The sequence below is a fragment of the Columba livia genome, chromosome 1 (genome assembly GCF_036013475.1).
Source record: "Columba livia isolate bColLiv1 breed racing homer chromosome 1, bColLiv1.pat.W.v2, whole genome shotgun sequence".
Lineage (NCBI taxonomy): Eukaryota > Metazoa > Chordata > Aves > Columbiformes > Columbidae > Columba > Columba livia.
Window position 1 is genome coordinate 46,121,501 of NC_088602.1, and position 16,163 is coordinate 46,137,663.

The 16,163-nt window shown below is 43.0% G+C and overlaps 1 protein-coding gene across 5 annotated transcripts in view; it reads left to right on the forward strand.

Annotated features, from left to right (window-relative positions):
• Window positions 1-16,163, forward strand: part of SLAIN1 (SLAIN motif family member 1) — a 57,123-nt gene that overhangs the window by 2,808 nt on the left and 38,152 nt on the right. For 4 of the 5 annotated variants that reach the window (XM_065056430.1, XM_065056410.1, XM_021296797.2 and 1 more), the window contains exon 2: window positions 1,403-1,542. In XM_065056430.1, coding sequence (XP_064912502.1) covers window positions 1,403-1,542 — 140 coding nt within the window. Of the gene's footprint in view, window positions 1-185; window positions 318-1,402; window positions 1,543-16,163 lie in introns of those variants that run through there. The other variant, XM_065056441.1, reaches the window with a different exon arrangement.

A 16,163-nucleotide genomic window follows, 5' to 3' on the forward strand; every position in this document is an offset into this window, starting at 1 on the left:
GTCACATATTCAGCTTCTGCAGGTTAGCAGGAAAGCTGAAAGATTTTCTCTTCTTTTTTTTTTTTTTTCCTTTTGGTTTTTCTCAGTATCATTTTTTAATGTGTAGCCAGGCACCGCAGGCAGTCAGGGGAAATGAGTCCCCTCCTCAGAGAAATTCAATAGTTGATGTCTGCTGGGATTGCCATGAGAGATGGCAGTTGCCATGAAGATATTTACTTCTTGTGAGCTGGATAGAGTGCTGATTGATTTAATGGGGGTAATAAGAAGCATGGAGCAGACATTGGGATACCACTCCTCTCAGGGGACTTGGGTAGCTGGTGAGTCAACACCTTGAATGTGAGAAGCTGTTACCTGGTCCCCTGAGGAGCTCAATCCTTTTTTTTTTAGTTTTGATTTTTTTTTTCTGGTCTTGCCTTTTGCACCCCTGTGTGGGCTCCAGATTTCTTTGCAGCCCATGGAGCATTTTGCTGGTGCTTGAGAATCTTCCTGTGGCTGCCTGCAGCCCCATCCATCAGAAGCGGTCAGGTCAGGGAGCTGTGAGCCATCTCCGGTGGCCAAAAATAGTTCCCTTCCTGGGAGATCTGTGTCCTCCCAGGTGAACCAGCGTCTGCTTGTGTCCACTAATCTGTAAGGGCAACAGCAGCAACATAGATCCCAGCTTTAAGAATTTTCCCATGAAACCAGCTTTGATACCTGGCTTCCTTATGTGCTTGACCATCTGTTTAGTTGCTTACTGTTGTCTGAGAATAATGCATATACACTAGCATTTCTTGCCTATTTTTTTTTCTCTGCTAGAATTGAATATCTAAATTGGATCTTCATTGTTTCCCAGGAAATGTTGTCTAATCTTTACAAATCTGACTTGTACGACATTTGGTTCATCTGGGAGAAGAGACTGTGTATGGAAAATGAATTATGATCAGCAATCTCACAAGCTGATTAAATTGTTATAGGCAAAGGAGTGAAACAGATAACATTGAAATTGTGATTTACATGTAAAAACAAATACCAAAATTATCTAATCTCTGGTACAGGTAAACATAAGGGGGAAAACCGACAGCATCTTTGGTGTGTGTACAGCACTTAATGAACTTGAACTTTGGGGAGTGCTGAAATTGAGACAGTAGTAATGATGAGATGGAAGCTTTTTATGAGAAATCTACTTCAACTTTGTTTTTATGTGCCAGACCTGTAGAGTTCATATTTTGCCACCTACTTTTCTGAGGAGGGAAGAAGAAAGCTAATGTAAACTCTTCTACTTTGGAATATCTTTTGTTATTAGAATATCATATTGCAAGGCTTTGCACTGTTCTACATTTTTAGTGGTCAGGAAATTGAGAGTATAGAAATAAACTTTGAAGTATTGCATATCTTACTGATATTTGTGTGGTTTTTGGTTAAGGTTGTACATCTTGCCTACCAAGACTCTCACTCCTCAAGAGAAATCACTGAGTCCTCTGCAGTGGTGCAGGCGTGTGCTGGATAATCCAAGTCCTGAGATAGAGGCTGCAAAACGTTCCCTGTGCTTTAGATTGGAACAAGGTAACCTTATTATTTGAATTTCTTTACTAGTAAGTTGGAATTTTTGGTGTGGCAGCTTGTGTGTGTTGTTTTTCAGAATTTAGCAAGCTTTACAAATGGCAGACATGCATGTTTTTCCTATGTGTGTGTCTTCCTCCACTACATAATTGCTAACAATTGTTTGATTTTTTTTTTTTTTCTGATCATGCATTTTTTAAAGTGTTCTGCTTTTTTTTAATCCCTTTCTTCCCCTGCATAACTTTTGTTTTTAAACCTGGCATTTTTCATGCTTTGCTTAAAATAGCAGACCTCTTGGCAAGAAAGCTTTGATGCTAGCTTTACTATTGGTATCTCTATTGAGATTTGAAAGACAGTGTTTTTATTCTTGTTTTTTTTTAAAGCCAAAATTATCATGGTGCTATACATTTTTAAAGACTTATTTGTCCCCATCTAACGTAGTATCAGGACTTTGCTAATTATAGGACAGACCAAGAAGAGCTGTAACTTGACTGCTAGCACTGCTTTGTTGGGCTCTTAGTAGTCTCAAGTACTGGGATTGGTTTGATTGCAGTTTGGTGCCAGTGAACTTGTAGAGTTATATCTGGGTGTGCTGAATTTTTGTTCTAAGTAAATATCAGCCGGCTTTAGTTTTACTTTTTTACCATCTAGAGTCCTATTAAGATTGTACAAAGTGTTGTTGAAGAAAGTGATTAAGGTAGGATATTATCTTAAGGTTCATAACTTGCTAGGAGAGAAGCAGCAAATGAATATAGGAAGATGACAAGAGAAGGAAATAAAGATGATGACATTATGAGCATATGCTTGTATAAACTATCTACAGCCATCATTAAGACAGATTGAGCATGTTCCTGTATGCTTTGGAGGATATAGGTAGCTGTGGATTAGTCCTATCCAAAATCAGGCATTTAACTGATTCAGTCTCTGAAGGCATCTGTCTCTTTGCACTTACAAAAGATTCTACAGTGGTTATTGTCCTAGCAATATTCAGTTGAGGTCATTTGCCTGAAGTTAGGTGGGCCAAACTAAGGTTCCTGTGTTTGGAATCTTTCCACCTAGCTTTGGGGTGGAATTTGGCTCACGATTCCGACACCCAAGTTCAGGTGTCTGTAGTGTGAGCTGAGTGTCCATGCTTGGTGCTCAATGGGAGTTTTGACCACACAGTCAGAGGAACCTGGGGAGCACCTCAGGTGATGAGGTGTATGTATTTGCCTTAGGATGAAGTCAGTAGCTCTCTGAGACAATTGATGGTAATGGGAGCTTGGCACTCAACTCCAATCTGGTCACCTGAAGTAGGTGTAGGTATAGGTCTGGTGTAGGGCATCCCAGTCTGGGGCTGAATCCCAGTGTAGAAGCTCCATTTAGATTACCCCACACAAGCATCTAGTGCCTTTTGGGGTGGTCTCAGTTACCCTAGCTGACCTCCAGCTTCCACTCAGGATGGACAGAGGTCCTGTACCTTATCTGCTGTTCTCTGATGATACCTTGGCCTCCTAAGGGCCTCTCAGATGGGCCAGTGCATGTAGGTGTGGGCAACTGAATCGAGTCTGTAATGTGTGTGTAGAAAGAAGCCAGAGGAGCGTGTGACCTATTTTTACCTTTCAAGGTATTATTTAAATGTAATAGGCAATAAAGACATTAGAAAGGCAAAGTTAGTGTTTCAAATTAAAGTCACTCTCTGGTTATCAGTTCAATCTCTGTGCAGAAGTCACAGCAAATGACATATATCACAGAGTTATGTTGACAATGAGTTGCTTTGATCCATATGTTCTACATGAGGTGATGGGTTAATGAATTTCTTGGGCTCTATAGAAAGTTTCTGAGAAATTATATGCCACATACAAAGCCCGTTGTAGGAACAGTATGTTCAAGGAGGGAATGGACTCGTGGGACTGATGTTTCTACTGCAGCAATTCTGTGCTAAAATTGTTTTAAATAGTTATCCAGTTAGACTTGATTAACTCTCATATTTCTAAATATTTCCTTTTAATCACCTATACCTTTACAAATAATAAGTAATAAGCAAATGTCATGTCTTACCCTGACTTTGTCAAAATTAGCTTCACGGTATTTATTTATTTCTCAGTTTTGGAACCAGATATGTGATTTTTTGTAAGAATCTAATCCGTTTTAAAATACAAGAAGCTTTCTGTAATCTGACTTTCTTAGGATTTCTTTTGCAGTCTACTCTATCAGTAAGTGTATATGTATGAAGACATACACATAATTTTATTCCAATTTTGAAAGTGACTCAGTAAGAAAGGCGTTCTTCTCTGGTACTAAAGCTTCAAACTTTGTACTTGTAAGTTGAACAGCATTTTTGTCCTTTACCCATACCCTTTGAAAGGGCATTTTAGAGGGATTTTGAAATCTGGTCGTGCCTTTTATGTTTGCACTGAGTCAATGGTAACACTGATGTAGTTAAATGGTTTTTGACTAAACATTTAAAAACTCTTATAATGTGCCAAGCTGGGATTTCTGAAAATGCTTATAGATAGAATTCACTTCGTAATTTTTACCATGGTACATCAGCCAAAAATTAATCCAGTTTAGAGTCTCGTAACTCTTTAGGCACTTATAGTGCTCATACAAATAAAAAAGCAGTAAGAATTGATTTTTGGCTGCAAAGTCAGCATATCTGAATAAGTGCACACAGAGAGAAGGGCTATGAGCCAAAAGGTGTAAAATTTTGCCAGGCTGTTTTTCTGACTTTTAACTAATTCCCATTCTCTTCTTAAGATTTCTACATCAGTGCTCATTTATTCCTGCTCATGTAAGTTTTCCTTATTACATTTTATCCTGGTTTTCATAAAAGTATTCCTTTGATGTCTGAAATACGCCAGCATTAGAATAGCTCTTAACAGGGCTCACAGTCTTGTGAGAGGCTCCTGGCAAAGCAATCCTAGGTGGTGAAATAATACAATGACTACTTGGTCTTTCAGGGCGGAGAGTCACTCGAGGGATGCTAGTTTACTTTTCACCTTGTTGTGAGCACAAACTTGTTTCTTTTCTGGTGAAAATGTCTGCTTTAAGTATTTCATGGTGGAACTAAGATTTCATCTTGGCATAAATCTTTAAGGGTATGAGCCACTGGTGGTTCCAGAAGGTGGTTCTTCTGTGAACCACTGTGAGAACCTGGAAAAGCTTCTCAACATTCCTCTGGTCTACCACAAAGTAGGTAAAGCTTATATCTAGTTCATAATGAGCTAGGCTTATTACAAGCCCTATTTCTGTGGATTAAGCATGCTAGCTTTAAGGAGGATGAAAGTTAAATGTAACCTCCTATGAGGTTTTGGAATTGTTCCTGTTTTCCATGAGCAGTTCTGGTGTTGAGGTAATATTTGTTTGTGTGGGTTGGTTGATTTGTTTGGGTTTTTTTCCCCTTTGTGGCCTGACCTGGATCACTTCTTTCTTTTTGCTCTTGTTTAGTCATCTTTTGTTTGAAACCTTTCTGCTTCATTTTGTTTACAGCAGTTCTGTATCTATTGTAGGGTCAGTTCATTCTCCCTTTGTTTTTTAATCTTGCCAGCTATTTTACTTCGTTAGATTCATTCAAAGCAACAAGGCCACATAACAGTCTTAACGGTGTGACGGAGCTTCTTCTGTATTTTCTTGGTAGTACTTGGAGATGTTGAGACATGTCAGCGTGCAGCCCAGTGAGCAGAGATGTGATGTGTAAACTTGCTCGCTGGTGCAGATGGGTATAACCCTACTGAAATTGATGGGATGGTGTTGACTGACATGCTGGCCGAAGATGCTCTGTATAGCTTCACTCCTGTAAAATGCTCTCAAGCAGGCGGGTGGATAAACTGAGAAGTTAAGAGGCTTAGCAAGGAGCCAGTCTGCAGGAGCTCGGCTTTTATGCAGGGCTTCAAAGCATGTCTCATCCGCTTCAGCCTTCCAGACAGAAAACTCCTCTTTCATGGAGAATATGAAATACTGGCTAGATTCAGAGTTTGGCTTAGATGAGTCCTTATCCAGAAATGCTGCTTCAGATGTTTAAAAAGACTAAGCAACAGAAGTCTGTATGTAGGCATTGCAGTTGGCTGCAGTAATTTATAGTTTTAAGATTAAACTCGCCTTTGTTTCTTAAAATGAGAAATGTGCTTCAGGATGAATGTTTTTATGTCATCTGTGGATGATAATGTGTGTTGTGAAACAGATTGATCATAGTTTCTCTTCAATTGCTTGTGATTTCACAAACCCCAAGAATCTCATCAGTAATATTTTAGCCTTTATTGTGCTGGATCCCAGTGTCACATGTCGATTAAGTTTGATGTCCAAATATACAACATGACCGGGAAAAAAAAAAAAAAAATAAATTACTTTGACCGTACTATATTTTTTTACCTGAAAAAAAAAATCTTAAGGCTGGTTATGCCCCAGACAGAAGGTTTTACCTGGATATGCAACTTGTTGCTTGCACAGAAGGAGGTGAGGTTCTGTCCCATTCTTCTAATTCTCTTCCATTTCCCAAAGGTTCAAGGGCAGTTTTTTAGTTTGAATTCGTTAAGATATAAAATACATTTAATAAACTGTGAAGAATAGAATTGCTATCATAGGGAACTTCTATGCTGTACTCTGTTAATGACAAAAGCAAACAGAAAATACTGTACATGGATGAAAGCTTTTGTTCTTTATGCTTGAGCTGGATCTGCACTGGTGCAAGGTGAAATTTTTTTATTACTTTGAAATAGGTTTAAGTTTATTTGCTGTCCATTGATGCATCCGTATGTTGTGGCACTCAGGACTGGATAGATAAGATTTAATACAGTTTTCTCATCCTTATTTTTCATATGTAATAGAGATTGAAGTTTTATGTAAATTCTTCTGGGGTAGCAAATGATAACATGCTAAAGCTTGCAGGTGATTGAATTGTTGTTTCCATCATAAATAATAAAAGATCTAACGCTCTAGAAGGAATGAAAGAAGTGGCACGACTGATTTGGTTCCTTTTCCTGCATGTTGCTGATATTAGTACAAATAAGAAAAGGTGGTGAGTAGCTGTAATTCCTGTCAGCACCTGAGTGCCTTTTGGGGAACAGGACATCTCAGAGGATGGGGTGCACAGCTGTCTTCTGCTGCAGTACAGGCTTAGTGCTTGGAGCACATATATACTTGCACCGGAGTTATTTCCTATTAGCTTTCATTTATTTGACATAACCTGTTGCAACAGCTGCATAATTCCAAGCAGTTCTTAGAGGTTTTGCAAATGCTGATATCACTGGATTTTCTAACACAGCTGCTGAGGATGACTTGTAGGTTTCAATTGGGGAAAAACTCGGTTTTGATATTCTACTTAGAAGCATGTGCTTGCATTTCAAACAGAATATCTCTCTCTATCACTGGAACATTTTTACTCTGTAAGTACACTTCAAGACAGAAGTGTTTGATTGAAAACCCTTATGGCAACAAATGCAGAGAACATCAGACGCTTCACTTTTTATTAATTTCACAGATATTCCTTGCTGTTTTAATATGTGTCTTAGATATTACTTCTACTTTTTATTAAATTATAATATGCATACTATTTAAGAATTTTATTTCGTATTTGAGGATTGATCATTGTGCAGCTTATAATTAAATGTTTTCTTAGAACTGACTTCTGGTTGTCATCATAATTACAATTACAAGAAGATGCTGAATGCTGAAGCTTGTAAAGGTTGGTAGAGAGGTAGTGTTGGATCTTACCTCAGTTGAGAAGATACCCATCCTGTTTTAGAATAGAAGCGTTCTATTAATCCATGCTAGCTACTGAGCTGGGATTATCAATTCATCATGAGTTGTTAAACAGCTAGAAACACTGTCAGATTTTACGGGAGGATTTCAGTAGGCTTACTTAAAGTAAGAATAATTCATGCTTGCAATGTAGGCTCAGTGTCTGCAATGCAGCATATGGCTAAAAGCAATAGTAGTAGCATCAGCCCTGACAGTTACGTTAAAAATAGAGGCACAGTTAGTGTTATCCAGCAGAGTACTAATCACTGGTTTTGGTTTCCAAAGTATGCAACTACTTTCCTAGATAGAAATTGCAAAGAAACCTAGGTTTTGTTAATGGACTTGACTGCTTATCCTCTGAAGATACTTTTTCTGTGGACAAGAGGATCTTTTAAAAACTGGGCAGTTCTAGAAGATGTAATTTGATTTTTGCTCCTGATAGTCTACTTGTCTTGCTTATTGTTTCCTGGTCTGCATGTTATTGTTATAGCTTTTGTCTTACATTCTGACTTTCTTTCACTGCCTGTTTTTGATGTCTGCAGAAGAGAGGCAGGAATAACATTTCAGAATGCAGACAAGCCTCCCCCATGTGGTTTATGGAGGTAGCACTGCTGCTTTACTAAAACGTTATTTATATCTGTATTTTCATGTTCAGGGAGCACTTTGGATCTTTTTTTTTGATAACACTGCATCATCTGGGAAGCTGTTGCTCAGACTGTTTTGTGCCATGGCCCCTAAGTATCTTTTGGTTGGTTACTTCTGGGATATAGTCCGCAGTCCTGTAAATGTGCCATACAGTCTTTCTCCTTGGCAGCTGACCTCTCAGTCTAATAAATTAGAAATACTTAGTTGGATACTTTATGATTGAAATATTTGGCTACTAGATGTTACAGAAAACTGATATGGGTAACAATTGATTTTAAAGTGATGTTGAACTGATACTTGAGATATTATTTATTTCATTGTTTTATTTATTTTGTTGTTTACCACAATTAAAAAGTAATGTAAATCAAAACACGAGATATGGATTTTGACCACCTTTACCACTTCTGCAATGTAAAGTACCTGAAAAGGGATTCTATCCATCTAGCTGAGGTGAGCTTCGATCCAGTCAGCTGATCGGAGCCAGCCCCGTGAGAGCCGGAGCCGGCGGGGTTCAGCTGACCACGAGGTTCAGCCGAGATTAGGAAGCTCAGAGGGAAACGTACAGGGACAGCGTGATTCCCGGCGAGTCCCGATCCCTGCAGCCCTGGCAGCCATTGCGAGAGAGCGGCTGACGTGGCGGGGGGCGTTCCCACGGTGATGGGGACCACACCCCCTCCCCTTGCCTTGAAAAATCCTTTGGGAGGGCAGCCACTAGTCGCTGCCCACCAGGTGCAGGGAGGAGCAACCAGCTTGTGTAGCGGGTGAGTCCCACCCACACTGTGCTGCAGCAGCGGGGGTGGTAGCTTGTGCAGCAGGGTGCAGAGAGCACTTGTCGCTTGTCAGCCCCTCTAACTTATTGCCAGCATCCCAGACTGCTGACGGCCATGGTCGCCTCCAGGAGGAGAGCTTGTCTCAAACAGACTGTGGCTGTGCAGACTGAGGAGGTTCTGTCCCGAACGGTGGCTGTTCAGGTCTCCGGCTGCAGGGAGTGCCGGAGCCTGCTGCTGCCGGGGGAGGGAGGCCAGCACTCCACCTGTGTGAGGTGTGAGCAGGTGCAAGATCTGCTTGACATGGTTGTGAAACTTAAGGAGGAGGTTGAGATGCTGAGGATCATCAGGGAGTGCGAAAGGGAGATCGACTGGTGGAGTAACACCCTGACGGGCCAGTTGGAAAGGTCCCAGGGAGGTACCCCCCAAAAGGAGATGGACCTCCTGCCCTCTCGGACAGAGGCGGAAGTCCTGAGACGGCCCCGCCCTTGTTGCTGTCGGGCAGAGGTAGGGGACCCAAAAGACGACGAGGGTTGGAAGTGTATTCCGGTTCGGCGTCGCGGGCAGCCCCCCTCCCTGCCTGCTTTGTCTCCCCAGGTGCCCCTCCGTAATAGGTTTGAGGCCCTGGATCTTGAAGAAGAGGTAGGTGAGGAGGTGGTACCAAGCCTGCCTACAAGATCACATAGGAAGAGGCGGTTGACTTCACAACTTAAGACTGCCTCTGATAAGAAAGAAAGAAGGGTGATTGTAATAGGAAGTTCCCTTCTGAAAGGAACAGAGGGCACAATATGCAGGGTTGACCCTCACCTTAGGGAAGTTTGTAGTCTACCTGGAGCCCGGATGAAGGATATTGCTAGAGAGCTCCCCAAACTGGTGCACCCGACAGACTACTAGCTGCTGCTGTTCTTCCAGACAGATGGGGAGGAAGCTGCTTCCCGTAGTCTGAGGGGAATGAAGAACAATTTCAAGGTCTTGGGAAGGATGGTGAAAGACGCAGGGGCTCAAGTGATCTTCTCTTCACTCCTTCCATCTTCAAGGGATGATGTGGGATGGAATAAGAAAATTCAGTCTCTTAATGGTTGGCTCCAAGACTGGTGCTACAGACAGGGCTTTGGATTTTTTGATAATGGTTGGTTTTATAAGTCACCAGTCCAGACAGTGTCAAGTGGGAAAGGTTTATCTCGCAGGGGCAAAAGGATGCTGGGGCAGGAATTAGCTGGGCTCATTTGGAAAGCTTTAAACTAGGCTTGAAGGGGGATGGGGTTGTAGCTGGGCTTGTCCCAGTGGGGCAGCATTCTAAAACTGATGAGGACTGGGTGGCCTCCTATGCCCCTAGGGAGAAACTGGTGTGCTCTGCTTGCTCCCTGAAATGCCTGTACACCAATGCGCGCAGCATGGGGAATAAGCAGGAGGAGTTAGAATCCTATGTTCGGTCGGGAGATTATGATCTGGTGGCAATTACGGAAACATGGTGGGACAGTTCACATGACTGGAATGTGGTCATGGATGGCTATGCCCTTTTCAGGAAAGACAGGCCAGCCAGGCGTGGTGGTGGAGTTGCTCTCCATGTGAGAGAGCAACTACAATGTACTAAATTCTGCCCAGGAGTGGATGAGGAGCGAGTTGAGAGTGTATGGGTCAGGATCAAGGGGCAGGCTGGCAGGGGTGACACTGTTGTGGGCGTCTGTTACAGGCCACCAGATCAGGCTGAGGAAGTTGATGAGGCCTTCTATGGGCAGCTGAGAGTGGCCTCACAGTCACAGGCCCTGGTTGTTGTGGGTGATTTTAACTTCCCTGATGTTTGCTGGAAGGACCATTCAGCCAGCCAGCCACAGTCCAGGAGGTTCCTCCAGTGCATTGATGATAACTTCCTCATGCAGATGGTGGAGGAGCCGACTAGGAGAGGAGCGCTGCTGGATCTCATCCTCACTAACAAGGAGGGTCTGGTCGAAGCAGTAAAGGTTGAGGGCTGCCTGGGTTGCAGTGACCACGAGATGGTGGAGTTCAGCATCTTGGGTGGCAGGAACAGAATAGCAAGTAGAATTGCAACCCTGGACTTTAGCAGGGCTAACTTTGGCCTTTTCAAGCAATTGCTGGGGGAAATCCCATGGGCAAGACTGCTTGAAGGAAAAGGGACCCAAGATAGCTGGATTGCATTCAGAGATTGCTTCTTCCACGCTCAGGATCAGAGCATCCCCACACGAAGAAAGTCAAGGAAGGGAGCCAGGAGGCCTGCGTGGTTGAATAGGGATCTGTTGGGTATGCTCAAGCAGAAAAGGAGAGTTTAGAGGTCGTGGAAGCAGGGGCTGGCCACTTGGGAAGAATATAAGGCTGCTGTTAGAGGATGTAGGAAGGCAGCTAGGATAGCCAAGGCCTCCTTAGAATTACAGCTGGCGAGAGGGGTCAAGGACAGCAAAAAGAACTTTTTCAAATACATAGCAGATAAAACTAATACCAGAGGCAATGTAGGCCCACTGATGAGCGGGGTGGGTGCCCTGGTGGCAGAAGATACAGAGAAGGCAGAATTCCTGAATGCCTTCTTTGTCTCTGTCTACTCTGCCGGAGGCTGTCCTGGGGAGCCCTGTACCCCTGAGACCCCGGATGAAGCCAGGTCAATGAAGGAGTTTGCTTTAGTCGATGAGGACTGGGTTAGGGAGCAATTAAATAGTCTGGACATCCATAAATCCATGGGTCCAGATGGGATGCATCCGCGGGTGCTGAGGGAGCTGGCTGAAGTCATTGCTGGACCGCTCTCCGTCATCTTTGCCAAGTCTTGGGAAACGGGGGAGGTGCCCGAGGATTGGAGGAAAGCAAATGTCACTCCAGTCTTCAAAAAGGGCAAGAAGGAGGACCCGGGTAATTATAGACCGGTCAGCCTCACCTCTGTCCCTGGGAAAGTAATGGAACAGCTTATCCTTGGTGCCATCTCAAGGCATATCAAGGATAAGAGGGTTATTAGGGGCAGTCAGCATGGCTTTACCAAGGGTAAGTCGTGCTTGACCAACCTCATAGCCTTTTATGAGAATGTAACAAGGTGGATGGATGATGGCAGATGGCAGATGGATGTGGTCTACCTTGACTTCAGTAAAGCCTTTGACACAGTCTCCCACAGCATCCTCACAGCTAAGTTGAGGAGGTGTGGTGTAGACAATAGAGTAGTGAGGTGGGTTGCAAACTGGCTTAAGGAGAGAAGCCAGAGAGTGGTAGTCAATGGTGTGGAGTCTAGTTGGAGGCCAGTATCTAGTGGAGTGCCTCAGGGATCAGTACTGGGGCCAATATTATTCAATATATTCATTAACGATTTAGACGAGGGAATAGAGTGTACTATCAGCAAGTTTGCTGATGACACTAAGCTGGTAGGGGTGGCTGACACGCCAGAAGGCTGTGCTGCCATCCAGCGGGACCTGGACAGGCTGGAGAGTTGGGCAGGGAATAACCTGATGAAATTTAACAAGGTAAAGTGTAGAGTCCTGCATCTGGGCAGGAACAACCCCAGGTTCCAGTATAGATTGGGAAATTACATATTAGAGAGCAGTGTAGGGGAAAGGGACCTGGGGGTCCTGGTGGACAACAGGATGACCATGAGCCCTTGTGGCCAGGAAGGCCAATGGCATCCTGGGGTGTATTAGAAGGGGGGTGGCTAGTAGATCGAGAGAGGTCCTCCTTCCCCTCTACTCCGCCCTGGTGAGACCACATCTGGAATATTGTGTCCAGTTCTGGGCCCCTCAGTTCAAGAAGGACAGGGAACTGCTGGAGAGGGTCCAGCGTAGGGCAACGAAGATGATTAAAGGAGTGGAGCACCTCCCTTATGAAGAAAGGCTGAGGGAGCTGGGTCTCTTTAGTTTGGAGAAGAGGAGACGAAGGGGGGGGGCCTCATTAATGTTTATAAATATATAAAGGGTGAGTGCCATGAGGATGGAGCCAGGCTCTTCTCAGTGGCAAAAAATGATAGGACAAGGGGTAATGGGATCAAGCTGGAACACAAGAGGTTCCGCTTAAATTTGAGAAAAAACTTCTTCTCAGTAAGGGTGACAGAGCACTGGAACAGGCTGCCCAGGGAGGTTGTGGAGTCTTCTTCTCTGGAGGCATTCAAAACCCGCCTGGACATGTTCCTGTGTGACCTCACCTAGGCGTTCCTGCTCCGGCAGGGGGATTGGACTAGATGATCTTTTGAGGTCCCTTCCAATCCCAAACATACTGTGATACTGTGATACCTTGTAACACCAGATAAATCTGTATGGTAATACTGTTTTGAGATAACTTTTAATTGAAAGCAGAAGCATGGAAGCACAGCTGATGGCTGAACATACTCAACCCCATATGCTGCAGAGGGGCATTGCAAATGCATTCTGACTTGGAACAAATAAGTTTTCCCACCTTTGGAAAGAAATCCAGCTTCTTTTGTATTAATTTGTCTTCATCATGTAGTACCAGTATTGATCTTGCTACCTCTGCTCTATTAAATCAGGATGAGATGCCTCGTACCTGGAAGTGCGCATTTCAAAAATGGTTACACATAGAGGTAAAGGTGGCTAACTTTGAAGATGTCCTCATGTAGTCAGATAAATTCCACTGTAAGAGTCGATGAGTTGTATTCTCTGCTGCATAGGAGAGGTCAGTTAATTTCTCGCTTAGTTTTATCTGCAGCTGCAGGAGGATAGATTATTTCTGACTAAGTATGGTAAGCGTTAGTAAATAGAGAGCTTTTGTAATTGTTGGTACTAATAGTTATATGATTAATTTAATGTAACATGAGTAATTAAAGTTAAATACCTGGGAAAAAAACCAAACCAAAGCAAAAAACAAACAAAAAACTAGTTGTCTGTTGCCTCTGAAAAAGCCAAAGGGGCAATTTGTCCCACCTGTCTTACTCCATCCATTCTTAAGCAGTTGTCTGATCTGAGTCTGGAGATAGTGATTTCTCTTTACTAATTAGAAAAAATAACTTGGGTAGTGCTTAACATTGGAAGGAATTAGATTACAATATTCCTTTATATTTTTAACAAGTTTTAAATACCCTCTGCATTTTGCAAGAACAGCACTGATGCCTTTTGTTTAGAGGTGGTTTCTCATTGTCTCGTATTTGCATTGACACCCAAGTTAACTCTCCAGAATGGGGACAAACAGGACAGTCAAAGTCTTTTTGTGTGTGTTTTCATGTACTAGTAGCTGATCTGAATATTTCTGTAACAGGCACAATTTTGTGTCAGAGTCCATAGACCAGTGAAGCAGTTCATCTAAACACTATAGCATGTGTCTGTTGGTCTTAACGGAGATACGTAGGGTATTGCTTTGTGTTGCATCTGAATCACTTAGGGAAATCTTGGTGATTAATCTCCCCTGGAAAGACTTTGTGTCTCTTAGTTACCAGCACCATACATAGAGCTGTTTCTGTTGTATCTGACTGGAGGTACCTTGTCCTTGGGTCTCAGGCATTTATTATGTGAATAATGTGACCCAGATTTATTCCATTTAATTTTAGGCATGTGTCTGCTATACCTAATTTAACAGCACAATTACTTTGGTCATGATTCATTTATCTTAACAAAGGTGCTAAGTGTAGTTTGACATGCTTTCTGGTCTTTGAGATATCCAGATGGGTATGAAACAGGAGCTGTGCAAGAGCCTCACTCATCTAGACGAGCTGGGGCACCTCAAATGTCATTATATTCTGGTTTTAAACAAATGAATCATGCCCTTGCTGTTTAGTGCTGAAGAATGGTCTCTTCTCCAGACTTCAGGTATTTAAATGAAGCTGTCTAAGCATATGAGGTATGTTTAGATTAGCCAAATCCAGTGGACTTCAAGACACACGGAAGTGCACTAATCCATTTCTCCAGAGCTGTTTTTGTTGGAGTCTCAGACCCAGGAGATTCCTTCTCTCTGGTCTGCTACATGTGAGGCTGCTGCAAGTCCCTGTTCCCAGGTCTAGCCAGTTGTAAGGCTGAGCCTTGCTGGCAGATCTCACATCCACACTCGTACGTGCATGCACACCCCATGTAGGTCTCTTTGGTACCTTCCCAGGCCTACGATCCCTCCAATGTTATACCCCAGACCTCCCCATCTGATAGCTGACCCCTCGATCCATTGTCCTTGCCATATCTGACCCCCAAATCTCTACTCCTATTGGCTGGCTAGTCTGACTTGATGTTTGCTGGCATCTCATATACATACTCATATGGGCCTCTCTTAGCTGGCCTAGACTCCAAGTCCCTCTAGTGCCATGTCTGTAGCCCGCTAGCTGCTCGATAGCGGGTTCCCAGACCTCGTGTCCTGCTCACTCACTACCCTGGTTTAAGTTTGCTGGAGTCTCTCACACGTGTGTATGCATTTGCACATTCACACCCTTTGTGCAGAAAATAGGAGAAGAATTCAATAAAGGGTAGAAAGAGGCTGATCAGGTACAGGGCTGGCTCACACCAGTGGCCTGACCAGCAGAGTTTTGGCGTGTGGCTGGACCCTTGCATCCCCCTTCTCTCATTTCCCATGCATGTTCCTTACCTGTTTGTTGTGGTTCCTCACTTTTTGTCCTTGTCTCCTGAATAAGCAACCTGTCACTAACTCCTACTCCTCACTGGTCTCAGTTTTGCTACATCTGTACCCAGATTTGCTATTTCTGGTACTGGTACTTTGGTCTTCTTGGCCTTACATGGTGTCACAGATGGGGTTACCAAGACACTGATGAGCAGGACTCTGCTCTCCAAAAAGTCCATGATGTTCTCATTCAGCTGTTTCTCATGTAACCCCCCCTCAGTACCCTGTGAGACCTGGCCGTCCTTTGCAGCACAGTGGGTCCCTTTTGGCAGCCTCACAGCCTGTTCCTTGTTACCTTGAACAACGTCTTGTGTCTGGTCCTGCAGCTCCTCATGTTGTGTCCAGCTACCCTGATCTCTGGCCAAGGAGGACAAGCCATGTCCTGGCATACTTTCACGCAAGAAGTATTTAAATTTCCATTTTAGCCAACAGAAAGACAGGGCTAGGTTTGGTTGCCCACATATACAGCACTGATGTTGCCTTTGAAATGTCCTCAGCAGATGTCTAAACAGCATGAGATGCATGTATGTAGGCAGCTGAGTTGAGCTGTACTTCTCCATTGACAGTATCAGAGCTTAGGTGCAAAACTTACTTGTGGGCATCATGGAATAGTAATAAATGCCTCAAACAATCCTATGAGAAAAAAGTTAATTTCTTTTTCTTCTTAAAGATATGTGGTTTTGTGTCACATTTTTTAAAAATATTGTTTTTATTGGTATTGAAATTGCATTAACCTGTTCAATGATACAGGTATTATTACACAGGTGACTTTGATATGAAACTTGTTAATTTGAAGTAATTATTTAAGAGTTTTGGAAGGAAAATTTGTAATAATTTTTTAATTAATTCTGGATGTAGCTTGAGGTTATAGCTTTTAAATTATTAGCAGGTTGGCATATGGCTCTCAAGGTTTTTCATGCATCATACAGCAGTGTGTAGTCATTATTTTCTCTTTTCTAT